An 11,308-nucleotide genomic window follows, 5' to 3' on the forward strand; every position below is an offset into this window, starting at 1 on the left:
TACAGTACGGGTGGAAGACTGTAGAAAAAAATATCCACTCTACGCGCGCGGCACCTAATCTGAACACGTAAGGATCAACAAAAACAATCTAAAGCAATGAATAATGAAGGGCATGCTCCGTATGTCCCTTGACCTATCCTTAAACCCAAAAAACAAGGGAGCTAATCAAACATTCCGTAGTAAGGTATTATTAAGGATACGTTTATTGATATCCTTCATATGCACTGAAATTGAAAAATAAAGGGTACTGACCAACAATTGAAATTAAGGTATGTATAATGGGTCCCCTTTTGAATTTAAAAATTAAGGGAGACTTAAGAGGCCATTTGTTTCATTTAAGGGGTCTTGGTATGTTTTGGGGGAAATTTGAGGTACATGTAATACTAATTTAAGGCAGTCCTGTTTCCTAGTGTGGATTTCGCCTGCCGTTTATGACAAGAACGTTTGGCCTGCAGACAGCTAGACGTCGTCGTTTTACTGATGTTGTGGCGCCAGACCGGTGAAGCTACGAATGAGTCAGCAAAGTAGGCACTTTACACCTATTTAATCAAAAGGTGAAACGAGATATTTTAAAAACAATCAAATCGATTATTTTTACAACCCAGGAAATGGCCGTTCCTGCTGTCCCAACCCTGCAGCTGAACAACACAGTAAGTCAAAACTCCGCTGAACGTAACATCCATATTGACGAAAGAGAATTGGAGAACATCACGAACAACGATGGAAACGGCACCCTCCCATTACATTCTCCGTGGACTTTTTGGCTTGATAGGTAAGCTCACCATTTTATCATTTCATGGACTTGGTGGTGATTAATTCTATGATTTGTTTTCATGGGATGAGTTTGTATGAATTCAACTGCATTTGGAATAGCTAGCTAGGAAGCCTTGCCAAAACAAAGGAGTCTTTCAAGTTGCAGACAGTGCATGGGTATAACGCCACAATAGTAACGTATAGTAAGTATTATTACACTATAACCTGTGTTTTCGTGCCATGCAATGTACCATTGGTTAGAAAATGTTCTCAAAATCTCAGTCTGAGGCAGGCTATCAGCAATTTTATTCATTGTAAAACTTCTGCTCACTGCTTCACCGACATTTAGCTATTATTATTCTATTATGGGAAGTGTACACGTGACCTGTTGGAACTGGACTTTGTCTATTTTTATCAACACTGTGAGTACTTGTATATGGGGCAAAGTTTGTTTACCTCTGCTATGTAACCGGTGTTAAGACCTTGGGTTGGAGAAAGATTGAGGCCCTCAACACTGATTTGTTCAACAACAAAGTTTTTCCTGAATATAGGCCTAGGGGTGAAAGTATTTATTTTCAATCTCAAGACTCAAAGTTAAATCATAGGCTAATCTGTTTTTGTTTAGGCTTCCACCATCCATTGACTCTGTAATGTGGATACCTTTTCTCTTTCTTGGTTTTCATTTAGACCTAGCTTTTATTATTTATTTATTTTTACAGTTTAATAAAAAACTATGATGGATGTGGCAATGATTTTGCCGATACAGATCTTTCTTTTCATTGTGTTCTTATTGAAATTATGTATATCAATGTACACTATACAGTACCAGTCAAAAGTTTGGACACACCTACTCATTCAATGTTTTTTCTATATTTTTACTATTTTCTACATTGTAGAATAATAGTGAAGACATCAACACTATGAAATAACACATATGGAATCATGTAGTAACCAAAAAAAGTTTGAAACAAAATGAGATTCTTCAAAGTAGCCACCCTTTGCCTTGATGACAGCTTTGCACACCCTTGTCATTCTCTCCACCATCTTCACCTAGAATGCTACTCCAACAGTCTTGAAGTAGTTCCCATGTATGCTGAGCACTTTTTGGCTGCTTTTCCTTCACTCTGCGGTCCAACACATCCCAAACCATCTCAATTGGTTTGAGGTCGGGCAATTGTGGAGGCCAGGTCATCTGATGCAGCACTCCATCAGTCTCCTTCTTGGTCAAATAGCCTTTACACAGCCTAGAGGTGTTTTGGATCGTTGTCCTGTTGAAAAACAAATGATAGTCCCACTAAAGGCAAACCCGATGGGATGGAGTATCACTGCAGAATGCTGTGGTAGCCATGCTGGTTAAGTGTGCCTTGAATTCTAAATGAATCACAGACAGTGTCACCAGCAAAGCATAATCACACCTCCTCCTCCATGCTTCACGGTGGGAACCACACATGGGGAGATAATCCGTTCACCTACTGTGCATCTCACAAAGACACAACAGTTGGAACCAAAATCTCAAATTTGGGCGACCTCAGACCAATGTACAGATTTCAACCGGTCTAATGTCCATTGCTTGTGTTTCTTTCCCCAAGCAAGTTTCTTATTATTATTGGTGTTCCTAAGTAGTGGTTTCTTTGCAGCAATTCAACCATGAAGGCCTGATTCACGCAGTCTCCTCTAAACAGTTGATGTTGATATGTGTCTGTTACTTGAACTCTGTGACGTATTTATTTGGGCTGCAATTTCTGAGGCTGGTAACTCTAATGAACTTACCCTCTGCAGCAGAGGTAAATCTGGGTCTTCCTTTCCTGTGGCGGTTCTCATGAGAGCCCGTTTCATAGCGCTTGATGTTTTTTGTGACTGCACTTGAAGAAACTGAGACTGACCTTCATGTCTTAAAGCAGCGGTGGCTAATTCCAGTCCTCGCGGGCCTGATTGGTGTCCCACCCCTGTCTTAAAGTAATGATGGACAGTCATTTATCTTGGCTTATTTGAGCTGTTCTTGCCATAATATGGACTTGGTCTTTTTCCAAATAGTGCTATCGTCTGTATACCACCCCTACCTTGTAACAACACAACCGATAGGCTCAAATGTATTAAGAAGGAAATACACTTTTAAAAAGGCACACCGGTAATTGAAATGCATTCCAGGTGACTACCTCGTGAAGCTGGTCGAGAGAATGCCAAGAGTGTGCAAAGCTGTCCTCATGGCAAAGGGTGGCTACTTTGAAGAATCTAAAATATATTTTGGTTTATTTAATACTTTTTTTGGTTACTACATGATTCCATATGTGTTATTTCATAGTTTTGATGTCTTAACTATTTTTCTACAATGTAGACAATAGTAAAAAAAAATAAAGAAAAACCCTGGAATGAGTATGTGTGTCCAAACCTTTGACTGGTACTGTGCTGTGAAAAAGTATTTGCCCCTTTTCTGATGTTCTCTATTTTTTTCATACTGAAAGTTATCAGATCTTCAACCAAATCCTGATTCTAGATAAAGGGAACCTGTGTTTACCAATACTATGTCTGGTGAAAACCAAAAAACAATCTCTGCATTCCACAGTAAGAACCTCATACCAACGGCCAAGCATGTTGGTGGTACTCTGTATCAGAGGTTTCTACAGGAGAATGTCAGGCCATCCGTCTGTGAGCTGAAGCTGAAACGCAACTGGGTCAATGATCCAAAACACACAATCAAGTCCACATGAAAGTGGCTAGAAAGCAACACATTTTTAGAATGGCCTAGTAAAAGTCCAGACCTAATCCTAATTGAGATGATGTGGCAGGACTTGAAACGAGTAGTTCATGCATGAAAACCCACAAATGTTGCTGAGTTAAAGCAGTTCTGTATGGAAGAGTGGACCAAACTTCCTCCACAGCGATGTGAGAGACTGATTAACAACTACAGGAAGCTTTTGGTTGGAGTCATTGTAGCTAAAGGTGGCAAAACCAGTTATTGAATGTAAGGGGGTAATTACATTGGCATTGGGTGTTACATAACTTTGTTTATGAAATAAGTAAGTAATTGTTGTGTCATTTGTTCACTCAGGTTCCCTTTATCTAATGTTAGGTTTTGGTTGAAGATCTGATAACATTCAGTTTAAAAAATATGCAAAAGTAGAGATTATTAGAAAGGGGGCAAATATGTTTTTACAGCATAGTATGTGGACACCCCTTCAAATGAGAAGATTTGGCTATTTCAACCACACCCGTTGCTAACAGGTGTATAAAATCGAGCACGCTAGCATGCAATCTCCATAGACAAACATTGGAAGTAGAATGGCCTTACTGAAGAGCTCAGTGACTTTCAACGTGGCACTGTCATAGGATGCCACCTTTCCAACAAGTCAGTTTGTCAAATTTCTGCCCTGCTAGAGCTGCCTGGGTCAACTGTAAGTGCTGTTATTGTGAAGTGGAAACATCTAGGAGCAACAACGGCTCAGCTGCGAAGTGGTAGGCCACACAAGCTCACAGAACGTCACACAAGCAACGTTGAAATTCACTGTCTGGGTTAGCACCACCTCGGGCTCCTGCGGTGGTGGAGAATTTTGTGGGCTATACTCAAGACTTCCCTCAGTGTAGTAGGTTGGTGGTCTGCGGATATCCCTTTAGTGGTGTGGGGGCTGTGCTTTGGCAAAGTGGGTGGGGTTATATCCTGCCAGATTGGCCCTGTCCAGGGTTATCGTCGAACGAGGCCACAGTGTCTCCTGACCCCTCCTGGCTCAGCCTCCAGTATCTATGCTGCAATAGTTTGTGTCAGGGGTCTAAGGTCAGTTTGTTATATCTGGTGTAATTCTCCTGTCTTATCCGGTGTCCTGTGTGAATTTTAAGTATGCTCCCTCCCACTCCCCTCCCGGAGGACCTGAGCCCTAGGACCATGCCTCAGGACTACCTGGCCTGATGACTACTTGCTGTCTCCAGTCCACCTGGTCGTGCTGCTGCTCCAGTTTCAACTGTTCTGCCAGTGGCTATGGAACCCTTACCTCTTCACCGGACATGCTACCTTGTCCCAGACCTACTATTTTCTACTCTCTCTCTCTCTACCGCACCTGTTATCTCAAACTCTGAATGCTCGGCTATGAAAAGACAACTGACATTTACTCCTGAGGTGCTGACCTGTTGCACCCTCTACAACTACTGTGATTACACCACTGCGATTATTATTATTTGACCCTGCTGGTCATCTATGAACGTTTGAACATCTTGACCATGTACAGTGGCAAGAAAAGTATGTGAACACTTTGGAAATACCTGGATTTCTGCATAAATCATCGAGGGAACAACAATAGAACAGACAAACACAGTTTGCTTAAACTAATAACACACAAACAATTATACGTTTTCATGTCTTTATTGAACACACCATGTAAACATTCACAGTGCAGAGTGGGAAAAGTATGTGAACCCTTGGATTTAATAACTGGTTGACCCTCCTTCGGCAGCAATAACGTTTTCTGCAGTTGCGGATCAGACCTGAAGGGTCAGGAGGAATTATAGACCATTCCTCTTTACAAAACTGTTTGAGTTCAGCAATATTATTGATGTCTGGTGTGAACCTCTCTCTTGAGGTCATGCTACACATCTCAATCGTGTTGAGGTCAGGACTCTGACTGGGCCACTCCAGAAGGTGTATTTTTATTTTTGTTGAAGCCATTCTGTTGTTGATTTACTTCTGTGTTTTGGGTTGTTGTCCTGTTGCATCACCCCAACTTCTGTTGCGCTTCAATTGGCGGAAACATACGTAGCCTAACATTCTCCTGCAAAATGTATTGATAAACTTGGGAATTAATTTTTCCGTCAACGATAGCAAGCTGTCTAGGCCCTGATGCAGCAAAGCAGCCCAAACCATGATGCTCCGTCCATCATACTTTACAGTTGGGATGAAGTTTTGATGTTGGTGGACTGTGCCTTTTTCTTCTCCACACAGTGTTGTGTGTTCCTTCCAAACAACTCAACTGTAGTTTCGTCTGTCCACAGAATATTTTGCCAGTAGCGCTGTGGAGCATCCAGGTGCACTTTTGCAAACTTCAGATGTGCAGCAATGTTTTTTTGGACAGCAATGGCTTCTTCCGTGGTGTCCTCCCATGAACACCATTCGGTTTAGTGTTTTGCATATCATAGACTCATCAACAGAGATGTTAGCATGTTCCAGAGATTTCTGTAAGTCTTTAGCTGACTCTCTATGATTCTTCTTAAACTAAATGTTTGTGAGTGTTTTTCATAGCGCAAGGCAGCTCTAACCATCGTCTCCAATCTCGTCTCATTGATTGGACTCCAGGTTAGCTGACTCCTGACTCCAATTAGCTTTTGGAGAAGTTAATAGCCTAGGGGTTCACATACTTTTTCTAACCTACACTGTGAACGTTTAAATTATGTATTCAATAAAGACAAGAAAAATACAATAATTTGTGTGTTATTAGTTTAAGCACACTATGTTTGTCTATTGTTGTGACTTAGATGAAGATCAGATCAAATGTGATCACCAATTTATGCAGAAATCCAGGTAATTCTAAAGGGTTCACATACTTTTTCTTGCCACTGTACTGTTATAATCTCCAACCGGCACATCCAGAAGAGGACTGACCACCCCTCAGAACCTGGTTCCTCTCTAGGTTTCTTCCTAGGTTCCTGCCTTTTGAGTTTTTTCCAGCCACCGTGCTCCTACATCTGCATTGCTTGCTGTTTGTGGTTTTAGGCTGGGTTTCTGTACAGCACTTTGTGACATCTGCTGATGTAAAAGGGGCTTTATAAATACATTTGATTGATTGTGAGCGTCGAGTGCTCCTGTCCAACACTTTCTACCGAGTTCCAAACTGCCCCTGGAAGCAACGTCAGTACAAGAACTGTTCGTCGGTAGCTTCATGAAATGGGTTTCCATTTCAGTGGATAACACTTCACCATTTGGCAGTTTGATGGACGAATCGGGGTTTGGCGGATGCCAAGAGAACGCTACCTGCTCGAATGCATAGTGCCAACTGTACATTTTGGTGGAGGAGGAATAATGGTCTGGGGCTGTTCATGGTTCGGGATAGGCCCCATAGTTCCAGTGAAGGGAAATCTTAACACTGCAGCATACAATGACATTCTATACGATTTTGTGTTTCAAACTTTGTGGCAACAGTTTAGGTAAAGCCCTTTCCTGTTTCAGCATGACAATGGATGCAAGTCCCCGCAGCGATGTTCCAACATCTGGTGGTAAAGGAAAGCCTTCCCAGAAGAGTGGAGGCTGTTGAGGCATCAAAGGGGGGACAAACTCCATATTAATGCCCATGATTTTTGGAATGAGATGTTTGATGAGCAGGTGACCACAGACTTTTGGTAATGTAGTGTACGTCTCTGGCCAAGAGAGAAGGCAGTCAACTTTAAAGGGGTCAGTCAGTCTTGTTTACTGCTGGGCTAGAGTCCTGTGGAAAGGGGGTTGACACCAGGTCTTCTCCGACCTGGCTGCTTTGAGCACAACCTCTGCTCACTGAGATATCTAGTAAAGCCTGTTCACAGAGTGGAGGAACTGCTGTACCAAGGCTTGCTATAGATACAAAAACAAAACAGGTTATTTTAGGACTGCTAGATCATGCCAGATGCAGAGTTCTATATAGAATAAATTAGATATTGATGTTTTGTTTGGATCTTTCCTCCAGATCTTTACCAGGAACAACCGCAGCAGAATGTGAATCAGGTCTGAAAAAAATCTACACTGTGCAAACAGTTCAGGTAAGCTCTCTGTGTTAGTTGATAGGTTTAAGATAATTGCCACATCATAAGTCATGATAAAATGCACATGTTTCTCAATAATAATGGCGTAATAAAGGCAACACTAGGATTTTGATAGTCATGGTAAAGATATCATTTTTTCCTCATTTTTTTCATAGAGCTTTTGGAGCGTGTACAACAATATACCTGGAGTTTCCAGTTTACCACTGAGATGTAGCTATCACTTAATGAGAGGAGAGAGAAGACCACTCTGGTAAGACTAAATAATCAAATGAATACAAACACATAGGTCTATGCGTAATTATATATGTAAATGGTATTACCTTTCATTTAGTCTCTGTCTTGCAATGCATTTTCCATTACATTCAGGGAAGAAGAGAGTAATGCAAAGGGGGGAGTTTGGAAAATGAAAGTACCCAAAGAAAGCACTGTAAGTACAATAAAGGTCATATGTTATGTTTTAATCATTCATACCATATTTATGTTTGTTGAGTAAATGTGTGTACTGGTAACATACTCAATGTGTCTTCATTTCCCCAGCCTGCTGTATGGAAGGAGTTACTGTTAGCCACTATTGGGGAGCAATTCACTGATTACTGTGCTTCGGGTAAGTGTGAAGAGAGAGTGAATCGTGTGCAGTGTCTTTCAGACTCCAACTGTGGGTTTTGGTCTACATGGTCTTTTGTCAGCTTGTAGAGCATTGAAGAATTAGTCAGTGATCACCAACGACGATGAGGCAGCCTATAGGGAGGAGATCCGAGACCTAGCAGTGTGGTGCCAGGACAACAACCTCTCCCTCAATGTCAGCAAGACAAAGGAGCTGATCGTGGGCTACAGGAAACAGAGAAGCGAGTACGCCCCCATCCACATCAATAGAGCTGTAGTGGAGCAGGTCGAGAGCTTAAAATTTCTCTGTGTCCGCATCACTAAGGAATTAACATGGTCCACACAGCTATGAAGAGGGTACGACAGCGCCTCTAACCCCCTCAGGACATAAGGGTGCTACAGCACCCCCTGGGGGAAAAAAAAAAGTATTTTTTTTCTTCACAAAAGTAGTGCACTGGGACTTTACTAGTCCTGTTTTAGCGGACCGATATAGCCGTCTGCAGGCAATTTTTTAGTTGTTTCTGCCACATAGGACCTCTGTGCCCCAGGCGGTAGAGAGGTCCTGGCCATGCCACCTAAGCCATAGACTGCTCTCTGCTACCGCATGACAAGTGGTACCAGTGCACCAAGTCTAAACCACAGCTAACCAAATGGCTACCCAGACTACTTTCATTCCCCCTTCTTTGCACCAACTCTCTCTCTTGCACTGACTCCGTGCACACACACTGGACTCTACCCACACATTCACACATACTTACACTGACACCCCAACACACACTACATACACCCACACACCAGTGGAGGCTGCTGAGGGGCGAACGGCTCATAATAATGTCTGGAATGGAGCGATTGGAATGGCATTAAACACATGGAAACCATGTGGCTGATGCATTTGATTCCATTTCACTAATTCTGCTCTGGCCATTACCATGAGCCCATCCTCCCCAATTAAGGTGCCACCAACCTCCTGTGCCATACACACATAACACACGCACACATGCACACTGATGTCATACACACTCACACACACGCTTTCACACTCAGCACATACGCTGCTGCTACTGTCTTATCTATCCTGTTGCCGAGTCACTTTACCCCTACCTTTATGTACATAGCTACCTCAATTACCTCGTACCCCTGCACATCGACTTGGTACTGGTACTCCCTGTATATAGCCATGTTATTTTAGTCGTTATTCGTTATTCACCGTGTTTATATTCCTTGTCTCTATTTCCCCCCCAAATTGGTATCTTTAACTCTGCATTATTGGAAAAGGACCTGTAAGTAGGCATTTCACTGTTAGTCTACATGTGACAAATACAATTTGATTTGAGTCAACCATACAGAAGAAGTCTGAAATGCCATGAACATCCTGTCATAAAGAAAAACATACAATGTTCTGTCCCTTGTAAAGATGTACCTCAAAATTGAAGGGTATTGATGTATTTATATGAAATATTTTATTCTCTGGTTGTGTTTCAGAGGATGAGGTGGTTGGTGTTAGTGTCAGCATACGAGACAGAGAAGATGTTGTCCAAATCTGGAATGGAATTGCCTCGTTTGCTAATGAAGCAAACGTCCTAGGACGGATCTATGAACTTCTTCCACAGATAACTTTTAAGGCAGTATTCTATAAGCGTGAGTACTTTCTACCTTGTATGACATTCACATGTCATGGTAAAAACAAGTAGACTAGAGTACATGCTAATTCACTCCATCAAAAACAACTTTACTCTTCACATACTGTTATCATGTGTCTGATGAGTGAGCCTATTGATAACTCATGAGATGAATGTGTTTATTTCTATTTTAGCACATGAGGAGCATCATGCCTTCGAAGGAGGTCGCCCAAGACATTAGCACGCTTTGCACATTTTACACTGTTGTTTTTGGTCTTCGAAATGGACTGAATTGTCCCCTAATCTGAGCTCTACTGTCTTTTGTAAATGTGTTATACAATTACTTCAGTTTGGGCAGACAGAAAATATAATAGCTGGAGCTTCATTTTAGGATGACTGATAGACATGTACTTTAGTGTTTGTTTTTTATACAAAGATATTTAGCTAAAACTGAAGAGGACAATAGTTGATCATGTATACATATTTGTTTTTACCACATTTGATCTCCACAGTGCAATTTTACCAGAGCCTTTTATTTGTTATCACAGGTTCTAGATCTCACAATATATTTTCAGTATGTAAGGGATTTACATTGTTACCTTATTCTAGAATGAATGAAGAGTCTTTTCCTCAAGACAGTAATATTCATATGGTTTTATGCAAAAATGTTGCACATTCTCAATGTTTTTTTGTTTGGTAGGTTTTTTTTGGGGGGGGGGGGGGTTAGGGGAAAGAAAGCTGTTAACTGTTACTTGTTGTTGGATTTGTAAAGTGACACCAACTTTTGTACAAAAACAAAATCAGAAAATGTTACTAGAAAAAAATATATGCAGTAGTTTACCCAGAGTGTTTTTGTAATAGCGGTGGATCATGGACAAACACACTCAATATTGTTTTTTCCGAAATGCACAAGCCTTTTTCATTTTTACTACAATAAACAGGATCTCTATTACTGTTTCTTCAGTTCACTGAGGCTAATTTCTAAGTTGTGCGTGCACATGTTTATTATAAGCTCCACGAAAGGGATTTGATCAAGAAATATTACATTTATATTGTGAATATTATTCTCATTAAAGTCCTACAAACTTTACATTACATACATTTACATTTAAGTCATTTAGCAGACGCTCTTATCCAGAGCGACTAAAAGAAACCCTTCTTAAAATAAATAAAAATGTATGCTGTATGAACTGTGCTTTGAGTTGAATGAGTACTTCTCTTTACCAAAAACCTTTCTTAACCCTCAGTGGTGTGAGAGTGCATATTCCCTGCCAAGCATTTATGTTTTGTAACCTTGTAAATGTTATCAGATGCCATCTCTGTAGTTGATCAATGTCCTTCTCTGTGACTCAGGTCATCCATGTTCAAATACCAAGATTGATTAGTCTCCTAGAGAGAAACTAATCATCTTAGACTGTATAGCTGGGTATTGTTGCTGTTTTTAATGAAAGTATTTGTTTTAGTAAGTCTTTGGAATGGTGCCTTGTGTTCCCCTAGGGTTTCGTTCTTGAATGCTGTTTATTTTCAACATATTGAACCAGTCAAAATGTAAAATAAATATTTTTGCGGATTTTGATATATGAAAAAATAAAAATGCAAAACATGTATTTATGGTTTCT

General features: G+C 40.9%; 1 protein-coding gene across 1 annotated transcript; it reads left to right on the forward strand.

The window, feature by feature from the left end:
- The first annotated feature begins 26 nt into the window (after positions 1 to 26).
- On the forward strand, positions 27 to 11,296 carry LOC115102326 (eukaryotic translation initiation factor 4E type 3-like). Its single transcript, XM_029622161.2, has 9 exons — positions 27 to 269; positions 411 to 524; positions 606 to 772; positions 7,392 to 7,464; positions 7,623 to 7,717; positions 7,834 to 7,894; positions 8,005 to 8,071; positions 9,553 to 9,708; positions 9,884 to 11,296. The coding sequence occupies exons 3-9, from the start codon at positions 609 to 611 to the stop codon at positions 9,928 to 9,930; spliced, it is 663 nt and encodes a 220-aa protein (XP_029478021.1). The 5' UTR covers positions 27 to 269; positions 411 to 524; positions 606 to 608; the 3' UTR covers positions 9,931 to 11,296.
- Positions 11,297 to 11,308: the final 12 nt, after the last annotated feature.

This window comes from Oncorhynchus nerka, linkage group LG20 (genome assembly GCF_034236695.1).
Source record: "Oncorhynchus nerka isolate Pitt River linkage group LG20, Oner_Uvic_2.0, whole genome shotgun sequence".
Lineage (NCBI taxonomy): Eukaryota > Metazoa > Chordata > Actinopteri > Salmoniformes > Salmonidae > Oncorhynchus > Oncorhynchus nerka.